The 18,058-nt window shown below is 32.7% G+C and overlaps 3 protein-coding genes across 3 annotated transcripts; 2 read left to right on the top strand and 1 right to left on the bottom strand.

Annotated features, from left to right (window-relative positions):
* Window positions 1-11,353: 11,353 nt before the first annotated feature.
* Window positions 11,354-12,769, bottom strand: J4E79_000972 (uncharacterized protein; the record flags this gene model as incomplete). Its single annotated transcript, XM_049349883.1, has 1 exon — window positions 11,354-12,769. The coding sequence occupies one exon, from the start codon at window positions 12,767-12,769 to the stop codon at window positions 11,354-11,356; it is 1,416 nt and encodes a 471-aa protein (XP_049215042.1).
* An 806-nt stretch (window positions 12,770-13,575) lies between these two features.
* Window positions 13,576-15,156, top strand: J4E79_000971 (uncharacterized protein; the record flags this gene model as incomplete). The annotated part of the gene is made up of 1 exon (XM_049349882.1): window positions 13,576-15,156. The coding sequence occupies one exon, from the start codon at window positions 13,576-13,578 to the stop codon at window positions 15,154-15,156; it is 1,581 nt and encodes a 526-aa protein (XP_049215041.1).
* A 1,846-nt stretch (window positions 15,157-17,002) lies between these two features.
* Window positions 17,003-18,028, top strand: J4E79_000970 (uncharacterized protein; the record flags this gene model as incomplete). The annotated part of the gene is made up of 1 exon (XM_049349881.1): window positions 17,003-18,028. The coding sequence occupies one exon, from the start codon at window positions 17,003-17,005 to the stop codon at window positions 18,026-18,028; it is 1,026 nt and encodes a 341-aa protein (XP_049215040.1).
* Window positions 18,029-18,058: the final 30 nt, after the last annotated feature.

Genomic DNA, 18,058 nt, shown 5'->3' with positions numbered 1-18,058 from the left:
TTTAACTTATATAAATATTTAAAGCTAAAAATTTTTTACTTTTATACTTTTACTAATATATACTATAGTAAATCTAGCTCTAAATATTATTAAGTAAAAATCTAAATCTTAAGTAGTAATACTTATAGCTTAAAAAGCTACTAATTTTAAAAAAATAAAAACTATTACTAGTACTCTAAAAAATATATAACTAAAAGTTTTACTTACTTTTAAAAGTATAGTATTAAGTAAGCTAAAGCTTAAAGCTTTAGTACTACTACTTTTAAAGTAGTTAAAGTTTTTAAATTTTTTAAGCTTATAAAGTAGCTATTCTAATACTAAATACTTTATAAAAAAACTTTATAAAAAAATTATAATATAATTATATATACTTATTAGCTTATAACTAATAAAGTAATATATTTTAAAGCTTTATAGTTAGAATATATATACTAAAATCTCTTTTAGTAAAGTATACTTTTTTTATTTCTTAAGTTTCTATAACTTTTAGTACTTTAAAAATATATTAATATATAAGTAGCTTAAATCTAACTTTAAAAGCTACGCTAATAATTTTATAATTTATAAGTCTTTTAGATAATTATAAGTATAAAACTAATTTCTTACTAGTTATATTACTTTACTTACTAGAGCTTTACTTAGTTACTTTATTATTACTATATTAATTACTTTTTTTATTACTATTACTTACTAAAGCTTTTATAAGTAGTTCTAAGTTTATTAAAATTATAGTTTTAAAAAGTATTCTAGTAGCTATTATATAAAAAGTTATCTATTTAATATTTAAAGTCTACTCTACTAATACTATTAAAGCTTTTATTATAGCTTTTATAGCTTCTATAGCTTTTATAGCTTTTATAGCTTTTATAGCTTTTTTAGTACTTATAGCTTTTATTAATAATTTTATTAATACTATATTATATATATATTTACTTAGAGTAAGGCTTTCTATTATTCTTTCTACTAGTTTTAATTTTAAAAAACTAGTTATTAATATATATAGGTTCTTTAGTAGAACTAAAGAGATTATTTATCTTAGCTAAGCTACTAACTATTTTTTTACTACTATTTTAGAAAATAAGTTATTATTATTAATTATTTATAATATTTATACTTACTTTTTTATATATATAGTAAAGTAGACTATAAAGCTAAATTTAAAACTATCTACTTTTATAGCTAAGGCTATAGACTTATAGTATAAAGTCTTAATTATAATACTTAGTAATACTAAAAAAAAATAAAAAAAAAATAAAAAAAGTATTTATAACTAGTCTTTTAAGTACTAAAATAACTAAGTAAATATTAGCTATACTAGTAGTTTTTTATAGTAAAAATATCTTTTAAGAAATAAACTATAAGCTATAAAGTAGTTATTACTATATTCTTATTAGCTAAAAAGTTAATATAGTATTATATTATAGTTAATAAAGACTCTCTCTAGGCCTTAGAAATAAAGCCTACTACGTTATATCTTATAATATTATACTATATTATAAATAATAAATAATCTTTTAAGCTATTAAAACTAAGTCTAGTAAACTTAAACGCCTCTTACTATTTATTTATACTTTCTTTTCTTATATATTTATAATAAAGACTTATAATTCTATATTAACTTATTTATTACTACTAATAATATCTAGATAATATTTAGTAGTAGTAGTACTACTATATTATATATAGTTTCTTTTAAAAGTAAGTACTACTACTACTTTTATTATAGTTATAATTATCTATAAGCTTAAGAAAATCTTAGAATTAGTAATATATCTATAGTACTATAAAAGAGCTATATATTCTTTATAGCTTAATATACTAGCTAAATACTCTAAAAAGATCTTAAGTATATTTATAGTTTATTAGACTAGTTGCGTATTCTACTATAAGCTTATTAATAAGCTATTATTATAGAACGTATCTCTAGATACTCTTTAAGAGTATAGCACGTAATTATACTAGTATAAATTAAGATAAGCTCTTAGAAGCTTTACTACTTAAAAGAGCTTTTTAAGTAAGCTTATAATATAATAATTTATTTTTTATTTATTTCTATACTTCTAGATATAATAGTTATAAGCCTAGCGCTTTAAGAAAATAATATAGTTTTATATTTATATACTTAAAACGTAAGGCGTTTAATAAAGTATAGTAATACTAATTTTATTACTAATCTTTATACTTCTATAGAAGTACTACTTTATTACTTATAATAAGTAACTTTATAATAATCTTTATAAAAGCTTTTACACTTACTAACTTAGTGTATTAGCCTAAGTAGTTTACTTAGTTTAAATTCTACGCTTTAAGTAGAGAAATTTAAGCTAATATTAACTTTAATACTAAAATAGCTACTTCTATCTAGATAAGCGTTTTAACTACTCTAGAGCTAGTAGTAATTATATAAAACGCTTTAGTTAATAAGCTCTATACTAATAAGTATAATCTATTTATTATAAAGTATAAAGTATAAGTAATAAAATAGTAGTTAAAGAGTACTTATATTAGGTATCTTTAGAACTAGATTAATTAGACTATTAGCTTAAAGCTTTTAGCTTCTACTATACTTTTTATCTTTATAAAGAAAAAGGCTATATTATAAGTACTTATTAAATATCTTAAGTTTATACTTTTTTTAGAGAAGAACTATACTAAGAATTTTATATACTTATAGTATAGAGTATATCTCTAGAAAGTATAATAAAAACGTATTAACGCTAAGCGCTAGTAATAGAAATACTTTTATATTTTAGCTTAAGCTAAAGCGTATAAACTTACTAAAGTTAATAATATACTTACTATCTAGAACTATTTAAAAGTAATTAGCGTTAGGCTTACTTTAAAATAGAAGTACTTTATATAGTAGAACTTTATTAAAGCTCTTACTATTAGTAGAACTTAGGTTACTTTTAAATAAGTGTTAAAGATTTTTACTACGCTAATTTAAGAGTATACTACTTACTCTACTAGTAAAGGTAGTATATTTACTATTATAGAAGTACTATAATAAGCTTCTAATAATAATAACTTATTCTAGAAGTCTAAGAAGAATTACTTATATAAATAGTACTATAAGTAGTCTACTACTATATATAAGCGTTTAGAAATAGCGCTTATAAGTAAACCTCTAAAGCTTTCTAATAAAGCTAAGACTAAGATTACTACTAAGCTTAAGAACTTAAAGTATAATAGTTTATAAAGAGCTTTTAATAAAAAGAGATAAACTACTCTATAGTAAGTATAAATTAAAAGCCTAAGCTTTATTTATCTAGAGTTAATTTAGGTAATACTTATTAACTCTACTCTTATTATAAGTTAGCTAAGTATTAGTAGTATATACTCTACTATAGATTTTAATATCTACCTACTCTTTATAAGCACTATCTTAGATAATAAAGTAGTAGTATATTTTATTAATAATATATCTCTACTTAAGCTAAAGACTTTTATAAAAGTATATAAATTCTATACTATAGAAGTAGAAAGCTTTTTCTTCTAAGTGCTTAGATATAGTATATAAAAAATTAGAAATACTTTAACTAGAAAAAGAGAACTATATATAGAAAACTTTATTCTAATAAGCGTAGCGCTTATAGAGAGTTTCTATATTAATATTATCTTAGAAGTAGTCTTTAATAAAGCTAGACTATAGTATCTAGAGTTAGACTTAACGCTTTATATAAGAATGCTTACTAATAACTTTATACTAGTAAAGCTTAAGAGAGAGTATAAGCTTATATTTATTAAATATAATTCTTTAAAGTTTTACTCTACTATAATAAGTATAATAAATAACTAGCGCTTATAATAATTTTAGAGAAGCCTTTCTTAGTCTAATTTAGAGAAGCTTTAGTATATAAAAGTAAGCTACCTAGGTCTAAAAGCGCTCTAAGCTCTTATTAAGAATACGCGTAATATATATATTAAAGAGATAAGCTAAAGTAAGTATAAGTATTATACTATTACTTATATAAAGTAGTATATCTCTAAATAACTATATAAGAAAGCTCTAAAACCTTATTAAAGAATTTTATAGAATCTTTTTAACTTTTTTACTAGTTATAATAAAGAGCTCTAGATTATAGTACTTAAAGATAATTATAGTAGTAAGATTTATTAATATACTCTCTAAGCTAAGACGCTTATAGAGATTATAAGAGTCTTTTATAACTTTATAAGCTTTCTTATAGCTTAGTATAAGCTTAATATTTATATTATTATCTAAGATAATAATATTATAATACTACCTTAAAGAGGTAAGTTACACTTTAAGATATAAGCTAAGAAGTAGAGTATTATTATAGAGCGTACTTTTATTTACACTTATAAACTAAATAGAGAAGTAGAGAAAGTAGATTAGAAGATAATTACTAAGTCTATTAAGATAAGAGTTAGTATAAATTTTTTTAAAAAGCTCTAGCTAGATATTATAGAAGTAGTAACCTAGCTATATAATATAAGCCTATTATATACTTATAATCTCTTAGTACTTAATACTATACTTAATATATAGTATATAGAGTATAGTAAGAAGATCTATACTATTATAGCTAATTTTTATCTAAATTAGAGTACTATCTACGCCTATAGCTATAGAGCTTACCTACTTAATAAAGAGTAAGTAGCTAGATAAAATAAGCATAACTTTAAAGTTATACTAAGAGACTATATTAGATATCTAGTAGAATATAAAGCGTCTAATATTTATAGAATATAGGTTCTAAAGCTTAATTAAATAATTATAATAAGAAATATAAGCTTTAATAAGAAGCTTTTCTATAAGAGTAGCGCTAAAGGTAGCTAGAAGTACTTAGTAGAAAAGCTTACGTATATTATTAATCTTTTATATAAGAATAAGCTATATAATATAAAAGAAGTATATAAAAATATTTTTAACTAGCTCTACACTATAGTAAATAAAATATAAGACTAGTATACTTTTAAAGACTCTATCTAGAAGCTAGAGAGTAGTATATTATAGCTTACTATTAAATAGGCTAGCTAGCTTAATTAATAAGTAGTATATAATATATCTTCTATATAGGTAGAAAGCTTAGCTAGCTAACTACTAAAAATTTATATAGACTTTTAAGAGTATACTAGCCTATTTACTCTAGAGTAAATACTAGAGCCTAAAGTGTACTAGACTATAAAGTCTAGTTAGAAGTATAATAGTAATACTTAGAAAGTGCACTAAACTAAAAAAGAGCGTCTACTAGTACTAAGTAATAAATAGCTTCTTAATATAGAAAGCTTTTATTAGAATAAAGTATATAGTACTTATTAGAATAAAGTACTTCTAAGTATACTATATTTCTATGTACGCTCTATATTTAGAACTTCTCTAGAATAAAGTAAAATAAAACTACTATCTACTTCTAGACTAATACGCTAGAGGCGTAATTATAGAGAACTAATATAATTAAGCTCTAGAATTAAAAAGTAATATAAAGGTCTAGAAGTAAAAGAACTAAAAGTTTATATACTATATAATTTATAGAATAGTATATAAGATAATAATCTTCTAAATAGTCTTTTTTAATACTTATATAGAGTAGAAGAAGACTAGAAAAAGCTTATAACTATTTACTTAATTATAGTAGCTATAATCTTAGATAATATACTTCTATAGAAGTATAAGCTATCTAAACGTATATACTATAATTAACTACTACTACTTCTAAAGAAGTATAAAGATCTTAGTAACTATCTATATAGAAAGCTCTTCTATAAAGCTTATAATAAAAAGATAAATATACTCTATTAAGTAAAGATTTAGAAGAAAATTAAGTACTTTTTAGTATAAGAGCGCTTACTTCTACTAAAGTAGGTATTTATATATAAGGTTAATTAAAATAGCTACTTTATTAAGTATAAAGCTTACGTAGTAGTAAGAGAAAATCTATAAGTAATTAATTCTATATACTCTACGTATATAGTAACACTTACTTTACGCTCTTTTAGAATAGTAATAGTAATAGTAGCTAAATTTAATCTAGAGATTCTCTAATTTAATATTATAGAAGTATTTCTTTATATATACTATAAGTACTAGCTAGTTATAGTATATAATATACTAGATAGCTTTAAGAAGTCTAGTAAGTATATAAAGCTTAAGTGCGCTCTCTATAGGCTAAAAAACTTTCTACTACTCTAGTATAAAAAGCTCTTATATATAGTAAAGAAAGTAAGTCTTATTACTTCTAAAGAAGAGCTTTATCTCTTCTTTAATAAATAAAGAAAAATTCTTCTACTTTTCTATATTAATAATATACTACTTATATATTACTATACTACTTATTAAAAAGCTTTATAAGTTACTAATATAATAAAAGTAGTATATAACTTAGAAGAGAAAGGCCTAGTTAAATAGTTTCTAGAAGTAAGAGTATTACGTAATTACACTACTTATACTATAACGCTTATATATAATAAGTATTTAGATAAGCTTACTAAGAAGTTTAACTTAGAGAGTACTTTATTAAGTTCTACTATACTACTTCTAAGCTAAGAGCTTATAAAGTTAATAGATAAAGTAAATAAGAAAGTAGTTAAAGATTACTAAGAGCGTATTAGATTACTACTTTATATAGCTATTATACTATAGTCTAATATAGTATACGCTACTTTAAAGCTTTTATACTTTTTTATAAATCTAAGTAAAGAGTATATTAAAGTAGTTAACTAAGTAATTATATACTTATATAAGACTTACTACTAGACTATCTACTATAGAGTATACTCTAGAGTAGAACTTATAATTTATAGTAACACTTTTTTTATAAATAATCTAAAGACTAGGCGCTCTTTATAAAGCTACTTTATTATACTTTTTAGAAGTGCTATTATTTAGAAAGTAGTATAATAAGTAACTATAATAACTTTAACTATAGAAGTAGAGCTTCTTACTCTTAAGTATATTAGTAAAAAAGTAATAGCTCTTAAGAAACTATTTTAGAAGCTTACTCTTACTTTAGAAGTAGCGTAAATAATTTTCTATAATAACTAGTAGACTATATACTTAGTAGTTAGCGCTAATAAGTATATAATAATACGCCTTAGATATATTAATATCTAAAATATATAGCTAAGGTAAAAGTATACTAAAAAGTCTTTTAAAGTTAAGTATTTAGAGACTAAGAGTATACTAGCTAATAGACTTACTAAAAATCTATTAGTTTAGTAATTTACCTACTTTAAGAAGTAGTTAAATATAAAGAATATTAAATTATTAGTAGTATTATAAAGCTTATAAAGTATAAAAGAGTTTTTAGCTACTCTTCTTAGAGAGTAGTAGAAAGTATATTTTAAGCGTAGCCTCTCTTATAGACTTATAGAAAACTACTTATTAGAAAAAGCTTTTATTAAAGTATACGCTCTAAAGAGCGTAGTAAGATAAAAAAGTATATACCTAAAACTATAATTAGAGTAATACTTTTTTAGTTATCTAAGCGTAAAGTTAGAAGAGTACTACTAGTTATTAGTAGTATTTTTATAAGCTTAAAGATACTTAAACTCTAAAATAAAAAACTAAAAGAGTATAACTTTCTCTATAAACATAAATATATAACTAAGTTTAGTAGTAATACTTTTATAAGTAACTATAATAGTATTATTAGTAATAGTTTTAGAAAACACGCTTCTATTATTATTATTAGAGAGCGCTATACTATTATTTATAGTTTTATTATAGTTAACTTACTTAACTACTAGATAAAGTTCTATAAAGCTTATTAGTACTAAGAAGTTAGAGTACTAGAATAAAACTTACTAAAAGAGCGCTACTTAGAAGTAAAAGTGTTATTAGCCTTATTATTAAGATTAGATTAAGACTACTTAATACTAGAAGTATTCTTAGACTTATTAGTATTATACTCTACCTTTAAAGTATTAAAGCTTTACTTTTTACTATACTTCTAGATTATATAGCTATACTTAAAGTACTACTTAAAAGTAGTATTATAGTTATAGATAAGCTTATAAAAGTAAGAGTTCTTAATATTAAGTAGATAACTAGTTTTTAGATTCTACTCTATAGTATAAAACTAATTAACTATATACTTAGTAACTTTCTTTATATACTTAGATTTAAAAAGAAGTTAGTAAAGCTTCTTAAGCTTAAAAAAAAGTATATATATATATTATTATATTTATAATTACTAATAGTACTAGTAAGGTAGCGCTTAGACTTCTTACTCTTATTAATACTTACGTAGTTTTTATAGAGAAAGTTAGTAGTCTTTTTAGTACTTATAAACTAAAAGTATTAAAGGTATACTATCTTATAAAGCTTACTAGTAGTAATAAAAATAGGCTTTTTAGAGCTATGCTTACGTATAGACTTAGTTACTAAAGCTCTATTATTTTTATTATTAGAATCTTTATTAAGTATATACTTCTTACTATTATACTTCTTATTATTATACTTATTAGAAGAATTAGTAATATCTAAACTATTAGACTAGATAGAAAGCTCTAGATTAAAGAGAGAGCTCTTTATACTACTTATAATAATAAAAGAATATTTTTTCTTAGAAGTAAAGCTAGAGAAAAGTAAAGTATTATAAACTATACTACTTTTTTAAGAAATAGAAAGCTTATTTAAGGCTTTAGTAGAAAGCTTAAAAGTATTAAAAGAAATAGTAGTAGAATTCTTAAAAGTAGAGCTCTTAGAACTAAAAGAATCTAGAAATAGAATATTAGAATAAGTATTACTAGTAGCTAAAGAACTAGAAACTATAATAGTAACTTTAGTAAAATACTTATAGAAATTACTAGAAAGCTTCTAAAAGAGTATAGTAATGTCTAAATTAGAGTTAGTATACTCTTTCTAAGTAGTCTTACTAGCTTACTTATTATTATACTTTTCTATTACGCTAATAGAATTAGTAGACTACTATACTTAGTAGATTACTTTCTTTAGAACTATCTCTTAATAAAGCTTAATAGTCTTTAGAAGTAGAATTTTAAAATATTTTTACTTAGTACGCTACTTATTAATAAAGTACTTATTCTTAGACTTAATACGCTTAGTTTTAGTAATTACTTTAGCTTTAGAATTTTTATTACTACGCTTTAAGTTACGCTTAATCTACTTATTACACTTATAATATAAATACTACTTATTTTCTATAGCTTAACTAGTAGTATAATACTTATAAGTAATCTTATTATAATACTCTTACTTTATTTTATTCTTAGCTTTAAAGTTATAAGTATACTACTTATTAGTATACTTCTAAGCAGCGCGCTTATTATAATATAAAATATTATTAGCCTACTCTTAAGTAACTATATTACTATACTTAGTAAATAGATTAGACTTCTTAGAAGTATAAGTTAAAGTAGTAAATAAGTTATAAGTAGAAGTAGAAGTACTTATAAAACTAGAGCTCTACTTCTTACTAGAAAAACTATACTTAGAAAAGTCTTTAGAAATACTATAAAGCTTATTTAAGCGCTTATAATTCTTTATTTTAAAGAGAGTAGCTAAGTACTTAGAAAAGTTAAAAGTATTAGAGCTTAATAGCTTAGCTTTTAATACGCTTATATAACTAAAGCTTAAAAAAGTTACTTTAAAAGCGCTTATAAAGCTAAAACTAAACTACTTATCTTTAGAAAAGTAGCTATTCTTATACTTATACTTATTTCTTTTTAATATAATACTAAAGAGCTTAGAAATAGATATAAAAAGGTATACTTAGTTTAATTAGTATAATAGAGTATACTACTAAAGTTAGTAAGTATACTAATAAAAATTAAAGATACTTACTTTTATTTTAAGTAAGAAGTAGAAAGCGTTTAGCTAATTAAATAATTTTAGTAATATTATAATTAGTGCGCGTACGCTAAGTAAGCTCTTAGCACTACGCACGCTCTAATAAGTATATAATTAGTATTCTTAGCTATAATAAAAGAGCTTATTATAACTATATAGCCTACTTTTATAGGCTACTTAAAGAGTATATTATAAAACGTACCTCTAGATACTCTTTAAGAGTATAGTATATAATTATACTAGTATAAATTAAAATAAGCTCTTAGAAGCTTTACTACTTAAGAAAGCTTTCTAAGTAAGCTTATAATATAATAATTTATCTTCTATTTATTCTTATACTTTTAGACGCGATAATATATATATAATTTTTAAATATTCTTCTAGAGATATATAGAATATATACTCTATTATATCTCTTTTTCTATAGTTTCTAGATTAAATTCTAGCTTCTTATCTTTATACTTTTATATAAGATTTAAGAGTATTAAACTTTATAGCTTAGTTTTAATTTCTAAACTCTTTAAAAAAATATATACTACTACTTACTATAAAATAAAGTATTTAGAAAATATACTTATATTATAATTATATACTATATTACTTAACTACGTTATATTTATATTTTTATACTAGTACACTTAATAAAGTAATAGTTAATAAAAACTAAATATAGCTAGTTCTATTAGTAGTATACTTATTACTATATATTATATTATTTTTAGTTATTTCTAGTTATAGTATAAAAAAATTTATATAAGTATATATAGAATTTATCTATACTATAAGTAGAAACTATTATATTACTATAGTAATATATACTAAATTAATATTAAAATTATTTAGTAGTTCTAAAAGAAACTAGCTTAAAGTTTTTTAATATCTTTTAATATTTTTTAATATTATTTTACTATAAAAATAACTAAATTAGGCTTAAAAGTACTATAGCTCTAAATATAAGCTTTATTTCTTCTTTTATATTTTATAAAGTTTAACTTTAAAAAGTTAACCTTTATAATAGCTATACTTAAGTAGCTAATAACTACTATACTACTAAACTTAACTATAATAATTACGCTAATAGAAGTAAATAATTTTAGTATTTATATACTTTTTAAAAGCGTACTAATAAAGAAATATATAAGTAAGAGCTTAAAAAAAAGCTTTTTATCTCTTTTTTTAATATTATTTCTACTACTTACTAATAATAACTTTAAGACCTTAATATTATTATAGAGTAACTATAAGTACTTTTATTTAAAGATCTAAATTTTTAGAAGGCTATATAAAAATAATAATCTAGAATAAAAGATAATATTACTATTAGAGGCTTTTGCGTAGCGTTTTTTTTAGATAATTGTAGCCTTAGCTTTGCTTAAAATACTTAATAAGTTTGCCTATAATTCGCGTATTCTTACTCGTCAATTTAGATCACCAAAAGGACTAAGCCCTTGGTGTAAGCATCGTGTGTGACGTAAGCGGGAGTAGGTCAAGGTTGGTATGTGGTATATGTATTCATCGGCTTTCATAACTCGTACAGCTTCTTCTCTACCGGCATTGAATCCCGTATTCTGTAGCTCAATCTCTGTTTCGGCTTGGACTCCACCTCTTGAAGACGAACTCTCGAACTGTGTACTTCTTCAGAACGCTACCAATGTCAAGCTTGAACCCATCCAACTTCATGTGATCCGTATCCCATGGTGCTGGCACTTCAACATAGACCAGCATCAGTGTCTTCATGACCTGGGTTTGCACTCGGTTCACCCGATGGAACCACCACCAGTCCCTGCGCTCCTTTTCCGCGGCTCTGGCTTGGGCTTGACCGTCCGTATTCTCGGTCCAGTACGGGGCTGAGTAGGAAGGAATGATCATGATCGCAAACTCGGCATGTGTGAACGCAGGACCGCGAATGTAGAGCAAGTAGTCGACAGCGAATTTGACACCAGGCCGCACGACCCAGCCCAAGGATCGGAAGTGGTGAAAGACAACGTATTTCATCAGGAAAGGATTGTCGGGTGCAATAGGCGGAATACACGTCATAGCAGGATCCACTCGAGTAGCGTCATTGCTCATACGGTACGCAGTACGAAGATGCGTCAAAGCTCTTCCGATATCGTCGGATTCGCCGGAACTGGACGCATGGGCGCAGTATACTCGCAAGAGGTACCATGCTGGGTAGTGTTGTGCAAGATCCATGGGAGCCTGGGTGTCCACGTTGACGATTTGCAAAGCACCAAGGACGTATGTCAGGAAGAAAGCCTCCTCAGGTGTGAGCTGAAGATGCTCAAGATCCACAATATCAACCTCTAGATCAGCTTCAGCGTCGGCCGGTGCGGCAGGGCCATCTGTGTTTTCATTGATCGCCGGAGTTGCTGTTGCATCTTCTGGCTTGGTGATGTCTTTGGCGTCGCTACCTACGAGCTTGTTGATGTTGGCGTCGGATACGATCTTGCCTTCTTGCCGAAGCTGTTGCTCAATAGCCTCGCGCTGCGCCTTGGCTCTCTCTAACTTGAATTGTCTGCGCTCTTCCCGCCTTGATTGTGTAACCTCGGTGCTTGTCTTGGATGCCTGGGCACCTCGCCTTCGCTTTTCAGCGACTAACCATTGTGGTTCACTTCGGCTGAGAGACCCTTTGCCCCAGAAGCCTTGTTCCCAAAGCGCTCGGATGGAGGCTGGATCGGTGACGTGGATTGACTGGGTTTCTGCAGAGTAGTATGCTCTGTGGATGACGATGTGTGACTTGGGCGACCACAGCGACTGCGAAATCAAGCTGATGACTAGTCGCACGATAGAAATGGGGTTGTGCGGAATGAAGGCAGGCAGCGCGTATACGTCTAATGGCAGAGGCTTCGCATGTATTTCGTTATAGTTGGGTCTTTTTGGGCGAGGTTTCCTCGAAACACCGTTGGCTGGTTCTTGGTTCGGCTGAGGTAGACCCTCTGGGCGCTCCTCGCTTGCAGCAACAGCATGCTCAAGCTGCTGAGTCGAAGACATGCCTCAGTCCAGCTCGATGTTCGACGAAACTGTACTCGCGTTAGTCCTGCGCGCGTTTTGAGGCAATGTGAAGTGTAGCAAGTAATGTCGATCAGATACCGTGGTAGTCTATTGTAACGGAAACAGCATCGAGAGCCAAACGCAGTCAAGTGAATGCATGCGCCGGCAATCGTATAAGTGAAAAGTTGTCATCATAAGACAGTGAAACATGTGAATGGAAATGGATGCTACTTACCCGGCCTTTGCGACTTCAGGTAATGGCGTCGTCGACGAGCGTTGCGAGCTTCATGGTGGAGGTGGTGCTGAAGGTGAGAGGAGAGCGCAAAAAGTTTGGAGATGACTGTTTGCCAAGGCCGGATTTGATTGGCCGTCTTGGCCGACCGCACAGCAGTACAGTTCCTAACACTCGACAGCCACCGTACCACTGGCTTTTGAGTGCGCATAGCGGGCATTGACAGTCGCACACGACACATGCTTCACGATAGCCGCAGACTGCGGTTGGGGCTTGTGCTTGCCATAGGAACGCCTGTTGTGACGTAATAAGAGCAGCTATCTCCGAGAAAGTAAAGAACGTCTTCGTGACGCCACGCGAAAGCGATTAGGCATCTGCACCTCTTACACGCATAGTACCTGCCTGATCAGAGACTTACTCCAAACATACCGCAGCTCTAGATATATACCGAACAGCTTTCAAGATGCTGCCAGCGGCAAGATGGTCTTTACGACTGCCACGCCAGAGCGCTCGATCAATCACCTCGAAAAGCACACCACGGCTAGCCCTTCGAAGTCGCCTACCGCGCAACACGATGCCGACAACGACCTCAGCATATTCTACGAGACCACCTAGCAACGATTCCTCATCAAACACGCATGATGGGGCCCCCAAAGAGACATCGAAAGTCGACGCCGTGTCCAACGCCCTCTCGACCACGCCCGACTCCGAGAACAACCTCGTAACGCCCGTATGCATGCCCGAAGATCCGAACGCTGTCCTAAAGCAGACACACCCCGCCATGCGTCTTCTGGACAACTCCTCTCTTATAGTACAACGACAGTTGGAGATGATGAATGTGCTCATGGGCTTCGAGCAAGCGAACCGCTACGTTATCATGGACCCGCACGGTAATCATATTGGATATCTCGCCGAGCAAGACCATGGCCTAGGGAACGCCATGGCAAGACAGATGTTCAAGACGCACCGCAGCTTCACGACTCACGTCTTTGACCGGGACGAAAAGGAAATACTAAGGTTTCATAGACCTTTCAGCTGGATCAACTCGAGAATACGCGTGTATGATGCGGTAGGGCCCGATAAGAGCACCTATACCAGCTCGGCAAGTCTGCAAGGCACGAGTGTCAAAAGCATAGCCAACCAAACGAGCGCAAATGTCTCAACTTTGGCACTCCAAGACATGAGGATTATCGGAGCTTCGGAACAGGAGTGGGCACCATTACGAAGGAAGTACAACCTGTATCTCGCAAGGAATCTCGAGGACGCCGCCGCAGGATCAGACGCGCCCCAACTGTCCTCTGGTGACCTGCCAATCTCAGACTCTAAAGCCGTGGCAGTAGCAGAAGGCGATACCCGAGAAGTGGGCATGCTCCAGTTTGCCAGGGTTGACGAACCCTTTTTGTCCTGGGACTTCAGCTTGATGTCTGAAGACGGGCGGCTAGCGGGTTCTGTTAACCGCAACTTCGGAGGCTTCGCGCGCGAAATATTCACTGATACGGGTGTTTATGCGTTGAGAATGGACGCTGCCGGGCTGGCAAGTGAGCCGTCAGGCATGGTTTCCAAAACTGGTGAGCAGAGCCGACCATCACTAGAAGACTACCCTGGCATGACCCTTGATCAACGCGCCGTAATGCTTGCTACGGCTGTTAGCATCGACTTTGACTATTTCAGTCGACATAGTGGTTCTGGTGGCATGTGGCCAATGTGGATGCCATGGGTAGGTGGCAGTGGTGAAGCCGCGGGAGGTGCTGCAGCTGGTGAAGCGGGTGCTGCCGGTGCTGGGGCCGTAGGTGCTGCTGGCGAAAGCGGTATTGCAGGTGAGGTCGGCACTGCAGCGCGCGGACTGGGAGCTGGAGAGGGTGCTGCGACAGGTGCAGCTACAATGGCGGGCTACGAAGCTATGCAAAGAGGGCGAGAAGCCAGGCAACAAGGAGACGATGCTTCCCCACAAGCGACCGATCCGTATCAGCCCAACCCCGACCAACAGCCAGGCACAGGTCAAGTCGGTGAAGATGTCTGGGGCGAAGATCCTGGCGTCGGATCTCGGGGTCAAGATCAGGACTTCTGGGGTGGACAGGGTGGACAGAGTGGTGGCGATGCTGGAGACGGTGGTGACGGTGGTGGGTTTAGCTGGGGTGACTTTTTCGAAGAGTAAGGCTGTGCCGCTTCTTTTGTACCACCATTGTATCTTATAGCATTGATACCATTTTAGATAACAAGCTCTATTGCCAAGGCAATCGTTGGCAACGCGCTCATATACGTTTCTCCCATAAGTCGGTTGAGTAGAGAAAAGAGCCCTAGATGCTAGTCTGCGGCTGAGGTGGGGCTGTGCTAAACGGCTCAGTCCTTCCTTCTTCGTTCGCTTTTGCCTTCATACACGACTTCACTCAACCGCTTTGCGCTTCGTTACCTTTATTCTCTACGAGGCGCTAGATCCAACTTGAGCCCAACTCTAGGCTTATCTTGGTACCGGAGCATACCATTCAGTCTTTGATTGATGAGGTGGACAAGCCCGACAACTCAGTCGGCAACGCAGCGAGAATGCCGCAGACATCGGATTTCTACAGGTATAGAGATCTGGACGGATCAAAGCAGCAGATCCGTCTCGCAAGATTGTTGCGATCTCAACCTGTGGCCAATACGCTACACAAGCGCGACTTCATTTACTGCGAACTTGAGATATTCGACATTAACACTGCACCCGAGTTCATCGCTCTATCATACACTTGGGGTGGACCATCAGATAATAGGTACATCGTTATCGATAACAAGCTGCTCGCTGTTAGAATGAATTTATTCGATTTCCTTTTCGCCTTTCGCTCAGACGAAGCCAATACCCAGTACCTCTGGATCGATCAGGTAGCTCCTACATCTACTTGGCTATGCATGCATGGACTGATCTCATCACTCAGATATGTATCAACCAACAGGACACGGCGGAACGCAATCATCAAGTTCGCCTAATGGCTCGAATTTACTCCGAATGCATCTATGTCATCGTTTGGTTAGATCTGTCATCGTTAAGAGCAGCGCGGAGGTACTCCAAAAACAGAAATGCCGAGAATACTGAGGCTATCCTGAGAAACCGTTACTTCACGCGTCTATGGATCGTGCAGGAAGTAATGCTACCCAAAAAGGCACATATCATGTGCGGTCACGTCTGGATCGACTGGGATGTCCTCTTCAAGGCTGCATTGTTTGCTGGATTTCTGGAACATCCAACTCTGTCCCCAATGACATATTTACTTTCTAATCGTTATGCACACGCGGAGCCTGTTCGACCTGGGTATTCGCATCTACTGTGCAATCTACTACGTCAATTTTCCAGTATGGGCTGCGAAGACCCTCGAGACAAACTATACGGTATGCTCGGCCTCATCTCTGAAACGCTACGGCCTATCGTGGATTATTCGAACACTAGGGAAGACGTCTACCTTGATGCCATCAGAATCCTTGGTCCATTTTTCTGCATGGACGCCTCGAATTGGTGGTGGCAGGACTTACCGTTGAGAATGGGTGTCCCATTGGCTCATGTTGTATCGTTGCAGCCTTTCGTCACTGGTCTACTTGCTTGCGGACAAAAAGAAAATAAAGTTGACCCAATATGGACTTTGCAAGACATGGGCTTTGTAAAAGCAGATCCAACGCGATCTTATCCAGGTCGATGGTGGTACGAGTACAAAGGCGTACGACATTACCACGACTGTATTTCCTCCAAGGACGAGCCTGCAAACTCGGAAGCTGCTTTGTGGTCCTTACTCGATGCTACGCCTGAACGAGGCTCGGGGTAACTGGGATACCCCGCATCATCGTCCATCTACCCCGGAAAAGTCCAGCTCCAGATTTCCCGCAGCGCCACCAGTCGGGGGTAATTGTTCCGTTAAACCCACGCTGCCGAAGATCCATCTATACCGACTGCACCGATATAAATAGTAGCCAAGCTTGCTAGAGATCATTATGACGATCATCAAGCCTTCGAAACCGTTTTCCGCTTTGCCGATATGAAGCTCACCCCGAGTTCAAGCGTCTTCTTGACACTCTCTGTGCATGCAATTGCTGCCCCCGCGCATTCGAAGCAGAAACAAAGTTCTTTTAAATGGCATTCCACAGAATCTCTGATAGCCTTTGGGGATAGCTACACGTACGTGCAGGGTACTCTCGGCCACCAAAACTACACCTTCATTGGCGATGAATTCAACTTCTCCTTCACGCCCGCACAGCTCTTCTCGAATCGCATCGTGCAAAACCTTACGGGAACGGCAGAAGGGGGCCCTAATTGGGTGGAGCTTTTGACTGGATGTGGTGTCGAGGATGGTTTGCACAATCCAAGAGAGTGCGATGTCCAGCTTTGGGACTTTGCATATGCTGGCGCGAATACTTTCGAGGAAGCTGGATTCACACCCCTTCATCACAACCATACTGTCTCACTCGAGCGGCAGATCGAACAGTTTGCCTCCTACGGCAATCCAGCTCTCGAATCAATTCATCTCAACAAGAAGAAAGCGCTCGTAGCGATATGGATCGGCATCAACGATATCAATGACCTTGTATCCACCCAAGGCAAGAACGCCTCCTTTGCACCACTCTACGAGAAGATTCAGGACCGAGTTTTTGAGAACGTGGAGAAGATCTATAAACTTGGCTACAAGAACTTCCTTTTCATGAATCTACCGCCTCTGGATCGTGGGCCAGGCACGCCCAATGTCAACGCGTCGCTCGTTACTTCTTTCAACAAGATCCACGCTGCACATGCCAACGCCTTTCAGTCCAGCCATAAGGACGTGGAGGTGCTTCAGTTCGATGTAAACAGTGTTTTGAACTACGTTTTGGATCATTCCCAAGAATACGGGTTCAAAAACATCACCGACTATTGCCCTGGATATAATCAGCCAGATATCCTGACAAATCCAAGCCAATATGGATGCACGGAATTGGATACGTACTTTTGGTACAATTCAGGGCACCTGACGAGTCGGACGCATGAGGTCATGAAGAAATCCTTGGAACGATGGTTGTCAAAGCAGTAACAGGGATATGAACGGTCATTTGTTCTTGAT

The sequence above is a fragment of the Alternaria viburni genome (assembly GCF_023758015.1).
Source record: "Alternaria viburni strain BMP 2772 chromosome Unknown scaffold_2, whole genome shotgun sequence".
NCBI lineage: Eukaryota > Fungi > Ascomycota > Dothideomycetes > Pleosporales > Pleosporaceae > Alternaria > Alternaria viburni.
The sequence above is the reverse complement of the archived record's forward strand: the minus strand, read 5'-3'. Positions and strand labels throughout refer to the sequence as shown.